This window comes from Athene noctua, chromosome Z (assembly GCF_965140245.1).
Source record: "Athene noctua chromosome Z, bAthNoc1.hap1.1, whole genome shotgun sequence".
NCBI classification, from domain to species: domain Eukaryota; kingdom Metazoa; phylum Chordata; class Aves; order Strigiformes; family Strigidae; genus Athene; species Athene noctua.
Genome location: NC_134077.1, coordinates 263073 through 279431, shown reverse-complemented (window position 1 = coordinate 279431; position 16359 = coordinate 263073). Strand labels below are relative to the sequence as shown.

General features: G+C 41.6%; 1 protein-coding gene across 10 annotated transcripts in view; it reads left to right on the top strand.

The window, feature by feature from the left end:
• Nucleotides 1-16359, top strand: part of ZNF532 (zinc finger protein 532) — a 60614-nt gene that overhangs the window by 30184 nt on the left and 14071 nt on the right. For 9 of the 10 annotated variants that reach the window (XM_074933077.1, XM_074933075.1, XM_074933072.1 and 6 more), the window contains 3 exons: nucleotides 4766-4947; nucleotides 7840-8016; nucleotides 15820-15982. In XM_074933077.1, coding sequence (XP_074789178.1) covers nucleotides 4766-4947; nucleotides 7840-8016; nucleotides 15820-15982 — 522 coding nt within the window. The remainder of the gene's footprint in view (nucleotides 1-4765; nucleotides 4948-7839; nucleotides 8017-15819; nucleotides 15983-16359) is intronic. The other variant, XM_074933078.1, reaches the window with a different exon arrangement.

Genomic DNA, 16359 nt, shown 5'->3' with positions numbered 1-16359 from the left:
GGCTGACCATGAGTATATTCTGCACCAGCCCGTGAGTTACTTGGTAATTGGTTTTTAGCTAACTGCTTTGCCAGTGCTTATTGGTGTTAGATTTATCTTTTTTTCTGTAATAGGTCCGTTAGGTGTCATTTGGTATGCTAAGATCCAGTAGCCCTTGTGAAAACCCTGTTGTTCTTGGTACTATAAAATCAAGCAATTAAGAAGGCACCAAGATAAAGCAAGTGGATGAGACAGATGTACTGAGAATAGGTTGGGAGGATGAGGTAAGGATAAAATGAGAAAAGTGGAGAAGAACAAAGATAAGAAAGTGATGTGCTCGCTTTCTTTGGGGGCCCTTTTAAACTGAACAGATTTGTAGAAACCCCTTTTGCCCCTTGCTGCTACCTCTGGAGCTTCTGCCCTGTTGCTGCCGAGTTTGGTCTCCCTGCATGTCCCGTTAGATACTGGTTACACTGGTGATTTACTATGGGGAAGCAACAGAGATACTCCTGGGATGTCAATATGTAACTGCAGTTAGGTGGAAGGGTGAGTGTGGGTATGCAGGTGCTGCTCCGCGGGGAGGAGAGCTGATGAGGAAAGTGCAGGGAGCAGCTGGCCTTGCCTGCTGCCAGTCGGGGTGTTTGTGTCTCTTGGTGGAAACTTGCTCTCTTTTAAGAGTTGATGCATGAACAAGGCCTTAACACCTGCTTTATTAGGCCATGGATTTCCAGGGTTTAAAAAAACCCGAAACAAAACCAAAAAACAAAAGTCTTTTTGCTGCAAAGCACTGGAGGAAAAGAAACTGTTTCCATGTTCATTTAAAAAAAAAAAAAAAAAAAACAAAACCAAACAGTCTTAATAAGCATACTTTTAAATCTTTGTTGAAATATCCTCTTAAAAGATAATTAAATATTTTTCTTAGTCCTTTTCAAATATCAAGCAGCAGTTCTCAACGCTGCTGTTTTTTTCACATTGCACTTCATTGCACGCTGCAGCGTTGCAGCTTTTCTGAAATGCCCAGCATAGAAACTGTTTAACTGAGTAGTTGCTTTAGTGAGAGCAATACATCCTGCTTTCTTGAAAAGCTACCTTTTTTGTCCGTTTTTTTTGTCCCAAGCATTGTTACAAGGGTGGTGTTTACTGAAGAAAGACTCTGTATAGGCATTTGTTAATAAACATTTTGGTACTTTTTCGTTATATGTTACCCCTTGAAAAGCTTGGACAAGAAATACTCTGACTTCTGTTTTCCTTTTTAGTGGTCAGCACTGGCTTTTTGTCGCAAAACCTATTTTTATGGGAGGAAGAAGACAGGAAAGTTAGATGAAATTGATACTTTAACTTTGGAAGGAAGGAAAAAAATAAAAATAAACATCTGTTTTTTGCAAACAGTAGGAAAAAAGTTACTATTTGCAGCTTACTATTCTTTCTAGTGCCCACCTAATTGCTCTTGAAATGGAAATTGTGTACTGTTCTGTGTTCTCAATGAGTCTAAGCAGTAACTAGCTGTTACTTCTTGTTCTTCTTAAACTCCTGTTATGAAGTTAGAATGTTTCTTATAAAATAAAGAACAGTAAAACAGCCCTAGCAATTAAAGATGTTCCCTATAAAGTTGTTAACCTTTCTGTAATATTTTACAATCATTAATACTCCTGTTAAAGGGAAAGGGACCACTCACTGACAAGTTTCCTGGCTGAACGAAACCTTCATCTGCTTACTGGGGGGGTGGGGTGGGGAAGTAGAAAACCTGTGCTCATTTATGTTAATGTTTGTCTTATTTACAGATGTAAGTGTATAGCTCCCATGGAAACTACACAGCTCATTTCCCTTCATACTCATAGTTCTTGTGTATCTTTATTTTCCACCTCCACCATTTTTTCTTCTAACCCTTTTTTTTCTGAAACTTTGACTTTAAATGCAGGCAGGTGATGATTTTCACAAACTGTGTTTTATTTTGGTATGGGTTGGAATGAGAGAACTGGAAGTTAATGCCACCTTAAGCCCAAAATAAAATGGTAAGCAAACATGCTGAATTTCAGAATTTCACAGTAGATTCTTCTTGTTCTACTGTAATCAGTTACAATTAAACATTTTACAGTACTCATCAAAACAGCAAAGCAGTGGCCTTAGCAAACAGCATCACTGGCGTTTTGAGGCAGCCTGGCATTACAGATGAGCCTGGCAGGCTGCTTGTGGCAAGCTGGGGGATGCACTTAGCTGGGGTTGGCATGTTGGAGGGCTCTTCCGTGGCACAGCACCCCCGGTTGCCTTTGTAAGGCTGCAGACGGAGGGCTTTGGAAGGACTGTGAGAACTCCCTGTGTTTCTGTTACTGGAATAAGAAGTTCTGTTGCTGTTTTATTATGTAATCAAATAGTACTCCAGAATCTCCAGTTTTATATGGCTGCTCATTAATACATAAGTGGCAAAAGACAGATTTTAGGAATGGTACTGAAGCCAAGTAAATGTGGCAAGCACGTTTTAAGTGGAGTTACAGTTAGTCAGGATTTTGCCTTTAAGCCTGAGCCAAAGACAAAGTTAACATCCCAGACCAGTTCTGTGCAGTTTGGAGGCCCAGCCGTAGCTGTGTGGTCAACTGAGGACAAATATTTGGCATTTCAAAGTGAATATTTGTATGTGTCTGAACACAGTTTCAGTCTTGCAGTGTCACAAAGGCTGCAGTCAGGGTGGTAGTTCAGCATCTCTGCAGACAGTTAACCCCAGGAAGCCTACCACGAGGGTCCGTGCTATCTACTGATCTTCTAGGCTGGCAGTAGTGCTAGTACTGAACCTAAATTTGAGTAACAGTAGGTTTTCTTTGCTTAACTTCCTTTATTTTAATGTTTTGCATTTTGTCATCTTGATGTTGTCAGGACATTTGAGAGCTGTGTTTGGATGGAGACTGTGTTCAAACATACCAGGCCACCTTGTTCACAAAGTAAACATTAAAAGTGAACCATATGAAATTACACCTCTTGCTTCTGTGTGTGTGACCACGAGATGTTTCATGTTAACATTTCTACCTAAAATTACTGTTCTGAATAAAAGAAACAGAGTATTTGCATGCACCCTCAAAAAAGCATTTAGATTAAGCTAGTTTGGAAAAAGAATGAAAATGAAATGTACGACTACAAAAACACACTTGTTCTTAGAATATCAGTACTACTGTAAAAATGCTAAGGCAGTTAAGAAGTTGCTTTAGACCTTGCTACTAAACAGTGTTCTATTAGAAAAAGAAACTGCTGTGACTGTGAAGGCTTTTTCCTTCTGTCTTTGGAGTTAGTGTCTGTCTCCTGTTGATTAAATGGGAACAGGTTATTTTTTTACGGGCATAGTTGCTTATACTAGTAAGTCAGACTCCTGTGAAGGTTATTCGTAACACTGTACTATTTCTTCTTCAATGGTAGCTTTAATTCTGCTATTACATGATCTGGATCTTCCTGGTTTTTAAAATGAGAGTCACCTAAATTGGAAGAAGGGGTGACTTTTTGTGATGCACTTGGTTTTTAGTAAGAGACTGTACCGTGAGGAAAGGGATTATTTCTTAATTATTTATTTCATTTCATTGTATATAGGTTAGTAAATAATTCGTAGTGCAGTTCTGGAGATCTTGTTTTGTTCTATATTCTTGCAAAATGTACGCATACTACATTTGCAAGGGATAACATTTTTTAAAATATGCAAATCTCATGTTAAAAAACTACCCGTGTCATGAAGGAGTCTTGGTTTTGGTTTTGAATCTCCGTAAGTCACTGCTGAGATTCATAGGTCCCAAGTAATAAGAAATAAAAATTTGAAAAGGCTTACAAAGCAAAGTCTTAGGAAGTTGAGTTACTCACATTCTGCAAAGACTTGTATTTGTGCTTGACTTCGGGCCCATGAGCCTTTCTGTTGAAGTCGGTGGAGCAGCTCCCATGGTGAAGGTTGAGCACGCAGAGCTCCGTACAGGAGCGTCTGCTCGGAGGTTTTTAGAGATGTATGGCTGTAAATGCTTTTGCAGGTTTGGCTCTTTGTGCCCTCCAGTGTTGGAAAGCAACTGTGAGCAAAAGTGAAGCCTGTTTACAGCTGGGTTGTATCATCTCAAATATGGCACAGAGCACCCAAAGAATGTCAGTGTTTCTGATTTGGCATATAGTTTAGTAAGTTACTCCTGCATGTGGAAAGATTGCCCTGCAAAGAAAAGCTCTGTCAGTATTTTACATATCCCTAGTTTTTACTCAGGTGCACAGTATGTTGATACAATGCAGGTGTTCTGTTCTAGCCTCAGAAAGATACTGAAATTATCCCTGCCCTTTCTGCCTGATAAGATTCCGTTTTATTGCTATTATGGATATTACCACAGGAATTCATCAGGAGCAAGGATCAGAGAAAGTGAGGATAGTGTATTTGGTGGGTTTGCGTTTTCTACTTTATGTGGTGCACTGAATTAAAGCCATAAGGTTTGACTCTCGAGGTGTACTTAGGCCTCTTGCTCTATCAAAGTAATCTTGTGAGGCACCTAAGTAAAATTTATATAAACCAATGTGCATCTTCCGTGGTCAGTGATACACGGAAGAGCTTTGTTATGTCAGAATGGCCCAGAACACCAGTATGTCTGGTGGCCAGTATCTGCCAGCTCTGTCCTACAAGATTTGTCAGCAGGGCCTGCATTTAGTACTTGCCTGCTCCTTTTGGTTCACATCACAGTCATAACATTTAACCTTTTATTTGATATATTACAGTGTTTGACACAAGACGTTTTGTATAGCTGAACCAAACCTTTTGTTTCATCTATTTTGGTTTATCGTTTAGAAGACATGCAATATCTGCCAGATGCTGCTTCCTAACCAGTGCAGTTTTGCATCACACCAGAGAATTCATCAGCATAAATCTCCATACACGTGTCCTGAATGTGGAGCAATCTGCAGATCTGTCCACTTCCAGACTCATGTCACTAAGAACTGCCTGCATTATACCCGAAGAGTTGGTTTTCGGTCAGTATAATGATTACTTTTGTTGTCAATTTATGTATAATTTATGCTTTTAAAAGTAATTTTCCATTTTCATAAGCATTGTTTGTAGAATACAGCTTCAGGGGTTTAAGGTTGTCATGGCAACAATGCTATTAGTACTACAAATTTTGGAATAAATACCACATTAGGATTCTGCTTTGTTTTGGGCATCCACTTTTGTATGTTATTAAATCAGAATATTACCTAGTCTCATCCAGCCATAAAATGTCAGACTCAGGACTTCACAGTTTATAAGGTCTAAAAAAACCGTCTGAGTTCTGTCTGGTAGAACAGTCGTTTCCAGTATTTACTGTCAGAATTCCCTGTTGAGATGCTGGGAGGCTTACTGCGCCTTTCTGGTTGCTCTCTCTTCTGTGGGACGTCAAGATTCCTCGGCTTTACATCACTTGAAAAGTACCTTTCCCATTCAAACAGCCTGGTCTTTTGGTTCTTCTTTGTTACTCTTCAGCTTCCCTTTTATTCTTATGTTTCCCTGTAATGGCAACTTACTGAGAAAGTGGGGATCAGAGGTATTTTATGGAAATGTTAAGTTTTGAAAGGCTTGAAAATTGTTTTGTCTTAGAATTCTACTCACACTGGATGGCAGGCAGCACAGCAAGAGACCAGAAGAGCAACCCATACAGCTGAGCTTTGCTCAGCACTCCTCTAAAACATTTCTGCTTCAGCCTGTCTGACCAGAGAAGGGTGACTTAAACTCTCACTAGTAGGCAGCTTCTTCCCCCTTAGGTGCCACGAGTTCATTGTGAGGATGGCTGTGAGATCTTCCACTAAGGGAAGGAAACATTTGTCCTGCATCAAGCCAGCTGCTCTGGCAGTCTGTTTTCAGCTTGAATCCACAGCCTGACACAATTCCCAGCTCTTTTTGTTTCTTTAGGTTCTTTTTCATCCTTTTCTCCCAAGCAGTAGTCTGTCTCGTCCTGCATTTCTTCCATCTGCTACCTCCACTCCACTCCCCTCTAGTCTGTGTCACTTGGGTTTGGACACAGCATCATCTTCAGGGATCCGTGGCCTGCACCAGTAACACCAGAAGACTCATAAATCCTTCACTCTGAATGTAAACTAAAGTTACTAAACTTTTCAAGATGTATCATAAACATGTCGCACTAAGTCAGAATTTCTGTATATGGTGAGACTAAACCAAAAATAACCTGGGCAAAGAAAAGCAGTGTCTGGGAAAGTGAATCTCTTCCTTCTTAGGCCCCTCGGCATCTCCTTCTCCCCGTGGTGTGTTGGCTGGAGGAACAGCATAACCTGTCTTGCCTTTCCACAGGACCTCTGTGAGGGAGGTCAGTTTGATTTCAGCAGTTCAGGCGATCTGTCTGAACTAAATCAGCTGAAAATTCCAACCTTAAGTTTAACTGCATCCTCCCAAGTTGGAAACAGGAAAACTGAAGAGCAGTCTGAGAAAGGAAGGCTTGCTCCTGAAGAACTGTTTTAATATACATCGGTGGATGCTGAGGATTATTTAGTTTGTCACATCACTGGGGAACAGAGTCCAGCCAGGATGGGATGGCGAGGGGAGAAAAGTGTCCCAGCTCCCTTGAGGTGACACCATCGGAGTAGATCTGATACCCAGGGGATTGTGCTTTGCACAGCTGTGAAGAAGTGTTGATCTCTGCATGAGCGGAGAAGATCATAACAGACCCAGAAAAGACAAGGACCATGTATTTTAGAAAATGCTTTGCTAAGCAGAGACTAGACAGATACAAACTTGATTAACAGGATTAAGAATGTAAATAAAGTTCTCAGAATAGAAAGGATGACACTTCATAAAATTCAAAGGTGATAAATTTCAGAAGGAAAATAGGGTTCTTGAGAGTTAGGTAATTTTCTGCTTTATTGCTACCATCAGGGCATTAAAACAGTATCAAAAACGATTTGACATTTATATGACAACAATCATGCTCCCATGAAAGAAGCAAAAATTAACATTTTTGGAAAGGTGGAGGCCTTCTGTGTTTAAATTGTAAAACTTACTGCAAAATACTGGTCAATAAGAAATGTGTTCATCTGACAGGCTGTTTTGTAATTGCTTATTGCAGTATGTTCTTGGGCTGACTCGGTAGCATTTAGTACTGAAGATTTATGGCACTAAAAGGGACCATTGTGTCTAGAAATTCTTATGTACTAATATTAATTCAATTTTTTAATCATTTCATTTTAGAATAGATGCGGAAAGGTCACAAATTTTCGACACAGCAGAAGTATGTTTTTGAAAAATCTTTTCAGAATTCCAATCTGATAAATTGATCTGATTGTAGAGATTTGGTTTAGTTGTCCTGAGTTTAAATTACTCTTTCCTTTTTTTTTTTTTTTTAATCCAAGTGCTGATTTGATTACATGTACAAAAAAATCTTTACCAGTATGTCTTCATTAAATCTAAACATGGGAAATGGTGAAAATGTTTTCCTTACTGGTTTTCCGTTTTGGTGGTACTTTCTAAATTGCTGTGGCATACCTTATACAATCCCCTGCATGTGATAAAAATGCATTTTGTAAAATCTCTTTACAAAGTTGCAGAGGACTTAAGCATTCTTTTTACAATCAGTGGAACATTCCTCTGTTGACCCTCCTATCTGTTTTGTTGTAATACCATAAAAACATGTTCTGACTTCATATCTCTTAGATTTTCAAATTAAATTGGGGAAATTTCTTTTTTCTTACTTTCTGATGCGCAAATCTCTGTTTATGTTGATTCTTACTGGGTTGTTTAAATTGACAGAATAACGTAGTTTTATTCCGTTGTATATATGTGTTTATCTCTTTCACTTGCTTGAAAATCAGTGTTGATTCCATTTCGTTCAGTACTGCTTTGGGCTAGGCTGAACTGACTCTTTTCCGCTCTTTTTGCAGCTGCGTGCATTGCAATGTTGTATACTCTGATGTGGCGGCACTCAAGTCTCATATTCAAGGTTGTCACTGTGAAGTCTTTTACAAGTGTCCTATCTGTCCCATGGCATTTAAATCTGCTCCCAGCACACACTCCCATGCCTATACACAACACCCGGGTATCAAGATAGGCGAACCAAAGTAAGCAAAATACTCTTCTACTGCACTTGCCTGCGTTTGAATAACTTGTGAAATTGCATTCTGTCCTCTGCTTGTAACCTGAAAAGTCACGTGCTGTGCCACCAGCAGTTCCTCGTCCTGTGGGTGACTGTGGAGTTCCTGCGATGTTTCCATGAGTTCAGCTGGCAGTTTATTTGGCAAAGGTTAAATTTCCATGAACACAGCAATAGCAGTTCTTTAAACACTGCGTGCTACAGGAGAGCAATACAGTAATTACAGGAGTGATTGGGACAGGCAGCTAGTTCGGTTTTGATCTGCTTAGCTCATCTGCATTTTTACTGTGAATTAAGATAATGTGATTCCAAAAAGAACTGCAAAGACTCAGTAGGGCTTATGCAGTGATTTTCATAACATCTGGTTGAAAAGGTGGGAAAATGTGATTTTTTTTTCTTTTTTTTTTTTTTTTTTTTTCTGCTACATGCTCACAGATGGTCACCTGGGTGAATATGGGAAGTTGGTTCTTTGGGTGTCACCAGCTGGCAGGGGTCAGGGTGTGTTCTTGTGAGAGCTGGTTTTACAAGTGGCAGTTGTCTCTGGGCTGACCTTGGGCCACTGCTGCGGGCTACAGCTGCCTGTGGTACCCTGCTCCTCTGGCCAGGCGGCTGCTTGCTCGTCAGGTGCTGTTCTTCCTGCTGATCTGTGCTCCTCTTTCTGTCTGCTAGGTTTTCTTCACGAAAGCCACAGGGTTTGGGAGTGGTGAGTTAGGTTTTTGCTTCCCTAAGCCGGTTGTGTCTCAAGCAGAGCAATTCCAGTGTGCTATTGTGTGAGACGTGCCAGCCTTGCCTCTCCAAATCAAAATAGATGCATCATAGAGCTGTTTATAAGCTTTTTTCCAATACGTAATCTCTTCCTTCTGGATTAATGCAGAACTGATTCCGTTCTGTGGCTGGGGAAGTTGGGCATAAACACAGGGTGCAATTAGGCCCTTGGCTTCGAGGCTGAACGTTCCAGGCCTGCGCCGAAGCCAGTGAGAGCTGCAGGTGCCTGATGCCTTCTCCTGACAGACCTTTTTCTTGTGCCTCCTTCCTCCTCTGCTGGTAGGGGTGCAGAACTGAGAGTAAATACTCAAGTATTAACTCCGCGTTGTTTCTCTGGAGTGCACAGAGAACATTAGTGCTTTTTAACAATTTGCAGACTCAAGAAAATAGAAGGTAGATGAGAGAAACACAATAACCATGTAATGTAATAACCAGATTTCAGACAAATTTGGTTTATCACTCTTTCTTCTAATTTACTAACAGGAGATTTATTCGTTAGGGTGTTTAAACCTACATTAAAGCAAAATGGCAACAAACTTACTGTGTCTGATACCAAATTAAGACATTTTCACCCAGTGACAAATGATACCTTGTTTTAATTCAGGATGGTATCTTCAGTGAGAGGCTTTGAAATACCAACATTTAATCTAAAACGTGTTTCAGATTCCGATAATTTTCATTAGAGAAAACCAAAAGATTAAGATCAACATTTGTGTAAGATACTTCACATATGAAAAGTGCAGAAGATTTCTTGAATTGTGCTTGGATCTGCTGAACTGTTTCTGATCAACTTTGTGAATTAAGTATTTTGCATTTGTTTTCTTTCCATATAGATATGCTAATAATTGTAGTCTTTTACTAATTTATTTTGATTAGAAGAAGACTAAAATAATATTTTATGAAGTACTGTTGTAATACATCACAGAAACGATAGTTCAGTGCTCCTCTTAAGGAGTGGTGTTTTCTTTAAATTTGCCAGTTTCAATCAAGATGCTGTCTTAGATGCATGCAGAGCGACTAGTAGTCCCAGGCTTCGCAGTGTTTGGACTTCTTTGCTTCCGTTTCCCAAGCATCTGCAGGTAGAACGGTGTTGCCACCAACACTCGAGATGCTCACATTGTCTGCTGTTTCACCCTTTAATAAGGTCTGTTTCAAGCTATCATTACCTGTCGGTTTTGTCAGAATTAGCTACGTGTATTTCTGCTACTCAGCAGCAATTTGAAAAGGAAATGTTTTTGTTGTTTAAGTTAGTTGGTTTCTGAGGATGTTTCTCACCTAACTTGGTCAGGTTGACATCAGATATTTGTGACATTACTCAAATTCTGTTTTTTCTGTGTTAAAAATCACAGCCCAGTCCAGGTTGGAAGGGACCCCTAAAGATCATCAGGTCCAGCCTTCCATGGAAAGGGGGCTGAGATGAGATTATCTCACACCCTGTCCAACGGCATCTTGAAAGCCCCCAGCAATGGGGACTCACCATGTCCCTGGGCAGGTTGTTCCAGTGATTGGTTGTTCTCAATGTAAAAAATTTCCTTCTTGTATCAAGATGAAACCTCTCCTGGTACAACTTGTACCTGTTGCCTCTTGTCTCCAGTGCGTGGCTCCTCGTGAGGAGAGACCCTCCGTGCCCGTTGTAGCCGCCCTGGGAGCACCGGAGCGCTGGGATGAGCTCCCCGAGCCCTCTCCAGGGAGAAGAGACCCAACTCCTTCAGCCTTTCCTGTAGGACAGGTTCTCCAGCCCCCTGATCACCTCTGTGGCCTCCTTTGGGCCCTCTCCAGTCTGTCCATGGCTTCAGCTGCGGGGCGCGGAACCCCACAGAGTGGTCCAGGAGTGGCCTGCCTGGCGCTGGGTGCAGCTGGCAAGTGCTGTTGGGTGTGAGGAAATACATTTGCATTTGACCTATTTACTGCTGCTGGTTTATCTGTATTGTTTTACCTGGCATCTCTGTTGTGTGTGAGTGGAGTAGGTTGGGAAAGCTTAACAAGTTCATGACCAAAAAGAAGGAATGTAATATAGTCGCATAACCCTATAGAGAAGGCTACACTCGCTCAGTTACATTTTTATTCTTCTGAAGTAAAAATTTAAAACATATGAAAAGAAGGGTCCGGTAGCCTTCTGTGTTCAGAAATATGAAGCCTTGGAGTTTTCCTTGACTCTTCCTCAAGTGTCTTGACCCTTGAACATGAGTTTGAGACCTCCCCGGGAGGCCGACGATGTTGAGCTCTGTGTGGCGGTGGAGCTGCCTTTGGGGTCCCTCTGGGCATGGCGGAGGGGCCCAGTGGGGGTGTCAGGGGAGGGCTTATCGCTGTCCTGTCCGGCTGAGGCCAGTCTGGTCCTGAGGGACCCCTTACTGGTTACAAGAACTGGGCTCGCTGAGTGCCCTGGGCGTTTACTGGAACCGTGCGCTGTACAGTTAGATTACAAATGGCTGTTTCAGAACAGACACAGTAAACTGTTTGGTGTATGAAAAATGAAGTCTGTGTGCAGTGATTCTCAGTGGGATGAAACTGGATTATTTTAATACAGGGAAATGATGGCTGTCTTGTCTTTAGGCTTTGTGAAGCTCTCTCCTGGAGCATACCTAGGATGCTACATGGGTTTTGTGGGAAACCACAGCTTATATGTGTTTTCTCTCTTTTCAGGAAACAGTGTAACTTCATAGGAGTGACACTAAGACTTTTTTTCATGGCTGATCTCTTTTTGCATATTGGAGAAATTCTTGTTTATCAAGACAGATTATGGATATATACTGTAATATTGGTACAAAGTATATTATCCCACAAATTCCATTTTTTAAGAGAAAAAAATTGCACGAAGGAGAAATACCATATCAGGTGCAGAAGCTTTCAAAACGCTAAACATCTTTTATGTGATATGAAGGTATTTTCCTGTGAGATAATCTGTATTTATTTTAAGATAATAGGTGAATTTGTTAATTGGGTTTTTGAAAAGTGAAGAAGTGTGTGCACCGTGCCCGGTGTGTGCCAGGGGGCAGGCGCAGTCACCGGCAGCCTGACTGCGGTGGAGCTGCCTCCCTCATACAAGTGTCTCCTTGAACTGAGGTGGTTGTAAACACATCCTGACTAAGCCTGGCTGCCTGTAAGCTTGGGACAGGGTTCTGAGCTGTTACATGTTAAATACAGACTACTTCTGTTATCAGACAAACCATGCTTACCTGCATGTGTTGAGGATTGAATATCATGCTTTTGATGTGACTGAAATAAATCCTCCCAGGGTGTAAGTCACAGCTCCTACTGTTAGGTATGTTGGTATGAATTGAACCAAGTACAGTCTTTTCCCGGAGACCTGCCTGAAGTTTGGGTCTCTACCAGATAGTTCTTGTGCTTCTGTGAAAACAGTAAAGTCTTTTAGCTTACATAGAAAATACATATATTCAGCTCTTAGTGTTTTTAGAGAAATATCATTTTTGTATGTGATAAATTCAGACGGACATCAGGTATTTTTGTAGCAGATTCAGTTTCTCCTGTCAGTGCTCACGAGTGCTGCGGTACCCGGGAACGTGGTCATTAGGGCTGGGGAAGGACAAGTCCAGCAAAGGGACCCTGAGATGAGAAGGGGACTGGAGCGTCTCTCTTGTGAAGAGAGGCTGAGGGAGCTGGGACTGTTCTCCTGGAGATTGCTCAGGGGGACCTTGTCGATGTGTATAAATACCAGGTGGGAAGGCACAAAGGAGAGGCAGCTGGGCTGTGCTCAGTGGTGCCCAGAGACCGGACAAGAGGCAAAGGGCACACACTGAAACATGTGAAATTCCACCTGAACACAAGGAGTCACTTTTTTCCTGCGAGGGTGGCCAGACACTGGAGCAGGCTGCCCAGAGGCTGCGGAGTCGTTCAGAACCCAACTGGAGATGGCCCTGGGCAGCCTGCTGGGGTGACTCTGCCTGAGCAGGGGCTGGACCAGGTGACCTCAAGAGCTCCCTTCCAGCCCCAGCAGTTCTGTGGCCTCTGTCCCTTACTTTAGATACAGTAAGAATCTGAAGCATGTAGTAGATCATAGTTCATTTGATTACATTATGTAATCCTGTTGATAATGATAAATTTATATAGTACTCATTCCAGCGGAGATCGCTGTCTAGTCCCACCAGAGACAATAAAGCAGGTTTTCTAATTTCTCATGTCTAACCTTATTTGCAAGATACAGTTCTAACAGACATATACATCATGAAATAATCAGAGAATTATTTTTAATTCTGCCAGTCTTTGTTGACATCTTGCTAACCTGGAATGATGTGACTTTACTCACATCCCTAGCACCTGGCTATCAGGGCAGCTGCTCAGCAACAGGCACCAAAATGTGGGATTCTGGGTGCGGCCGTGGTCTGTGAGCAGTGCCCAGAGGGGTGAGGCTCACCCTGGCAGGGACCCGGCTGCTCTAGGCCTGTGCCTCGGCTTGTTTGCCTGCTTAGTTAGTCATCAGGCTTGATGCTTCCTGGCCGCTGGGCAGAGCTGCTGCTGGCGGTGGAAGGCAGTGAGTGTTCTAAGGGACAGAAGGGAATATTTGCTGCCCCAGGATCAGGGAGTGTGTGTGGGTAACACCCACTACACAACTGCAGCAAGTACTTTTCTGAGGAAATTGTTTTTTTCCTTGGGTGGGGTGGAGGGGGCTGACAGTGAATCGCTGCTGTACGTTGTCTGGCTGCTGAGACGGGACCCAGACTGGAGCACACATAGGGGCTCAGCAGCCCTGCGTGCTGTGCCCAGGGGAAATCGTCCCCTGCACCGGGAATCCTTTGGCTCTTCCATCCCTCCCGGCTGCAGCAGCTCACCCCGCAGAGCGTGTGCCTGCAGAGGGTCTCTTCCCTTGTTTGTCCGTGCTCAGTTCAGCTGACCTGCGCGGGGGTCGGCCACGCACTTGTCTCACGTTAAAACTGCGAGTAAGATCCATGGGGTTGTGTTGATGTGAGGTACCTGAGGCAAAGCTGCATTTTAGGAACCTGGGGGTTCTTTCTTACCTATTATTATTGAGCATTTTCTGTTTCTGGCATCTCTTGAACACCTTTTCTATGGGAATTACCCAAGAAGTTAGGATTCTGAAGGAGTATGGGTCAGTAATAACGTGACGAACTAAGATACTCGTTTTGAATGTTTAAGAAGCTTTTGTGGGGAGGGGGCATGTCAGGACGGGGAGGGCTTCCCTTTCCCCATACTCCATCTTCACCAGGTGAAGCCCTCAGGTGTGCCGCTGCAGAGGGTTCACCACAGAAAGCAGGACAGCAGTACATAGGTCTTCAGGATGCTGTGTAAATAATAAATTCTCTTATATGTAAGAAACTGGGACTACCTGATATACCACAAAAATATTTTTCCAAGTTAGCATGCTAATTGACTGTCCTGTTTTTCATTATTTCAAATATTTGGACTGACTGAATGGCTTGGACATTAAGCAGTGTCCGTGTCCTTGTCATCACAAAACGCAGCACAGAGTGATCTTTACTGATATTGAACAATGTGCTGTTGCTGAAAGGACTTGGAACTTTTAGGTGAATAATGAGAAAATTCAGCACTCTAGCAAGCAGGGTTTGTTGGTTTGGGCTTTTTTAATGGAAAGCCTTTCTTTAGGACAGAGAACAACCCCTAATTGATGGGATTAGGAAGGCTGCTTTCGCAGAGGAAGCACCTGTGGTTGGGTTTCATTTATTTTAGTTGAACTTTGTCTGAAGTGCCACCACTGCCGATGGCTGATGGATTAGAGTTCTCTCTCATCTAGTGATCTACGGTGAATTTATTTGTTACTTTTATTTCATGTGTCATTTCCTTTCATTCATTTTCCAAATTGAAGAAAAGTGTGATGTTTCTGAAAGAAGTAGTTGCTGTTTACAAACAGGTACATTAGAGGCTGCAGTCTGAATGGCTGATCTTGTTACTCACCTTTAGTTGCCAGGGAAATCAATACAATCGAACATACAGATAAGCAAAAACAAGCAGCAAAGTATCAAGTAAGTAGTTACCTGGAATGCAATTTAAACTATAGTTTTCATTATAAAATCACCAGCAAAATGAAACCAGCTTCAAACTGTTGTCACGTAGTAGTTGTTGCAGCATTTAGACCAGAGGATTATGTTTCTGGTTTCCCTCTGGTTTTTGTCTGTTGGACAGACAGCTGACAAGGATCTGCTAAAAATATAACTATTTTCAGATTGTTTAATAATGTTCTTAGGATTTTGTGATCCGCGATTTTAACTTCATACTCATTTTCAGGGACTGTGGTTTTAGTGTCCAGTACTTATGTCGTTCTTTGTTAATTAGTATATCTATTTCTAAAGCACTCTTGAAGCTACACGAATAGATGCATTGCTTCACCAGTCACACAGCTACTAAACCATAATGGTACAATTCTGTCAGAATATGGCCTGTCAGAAGGGGAGATGTAGGTGGCTAATCTCAAGTCACGGATGCTCCGAGGGAGGAGGTTGAGGAAGTTCTGGTGCTGTCTCTGTTACTTCCATAGATAGATTATTAACGGCTTGTAATTGCAAAACTGGGAAATGCCATCCTGTGAAGTTTCGGCTTCAGAGCATTAACAAAAACAGAGCTTCAAAGCCATACACATTGCCAAAAATAAATTCATCTTGAAGTATATTACCAATTATGATGGAATCGGTCACTCCCTTAAACCGTACTGCGTTCACAGCCTGGACCAGGTATATCGTCCTTTAGTTATGGTGTGGGTTCAGAAACCAAAGTTATTTAACTTTCAGAGTATCCTAAGCAGACGTTGGTGTTATGTATGTAACTGGCATATGCTGTTGTTCTCTGGCTTCTTGCTTGCACTTTTTAATGAATTTTTTTTTTCTGTTTTTTCTACTGCTCCCATATTTTGAACTTGGAGGGTGTTTTGAATTAATTTTAACTTTTTTCAGGCAGTGTGAAATGATTGCTTAAACATGTCAGATCTTATCTCTGCTGAGAAAAAAAGTTAACATCATGATTCTTGCAAACAGATCATCAACATGACTGACATTGTTTATTGTACTTCTGTTTTTAGAATAATATATAAATGCTCTATGTGTGACACTGTGTTTACTCTACAACCTTTGCTCTATCGCCACTTTGATCAGCACATTGAAAACCAGAAGGTGTCTGTTTTCAAGTGTCCAGACTGTTCTCTTCTATATGCACAGAAACAGCTTATGATGGATCATATCAAGGTGTGTAGGCATCTTCTCTTGTTTCGTTCATAGATACCATTTGTCATGCAATATATGCTGTGAGAAAATACTGTAAAAAGGCACAGAATAACAAGAAGACTGCTGAAAAGGAGAGATGTTAATAATTTCCAGACAGTAATCTGTGAATAATGTTCTCAAATGTTAAAATGTTACATTTCTTATGGTCTTCAGCGTATCTGTGGTGTAATCACTAACTCAGTTTTTCTATATGAATGTTGATTTGGGTATGCTAGGAATATCTCAGTGCACTGCATTCAACAGGTCATTTTATCAGAATAATAATGGGTATTGTGAAGTAAGTTAGTCCGATCCTAGTAAGTACTGAGCCTTATTACCAGCATTCTAAGTATTATTCC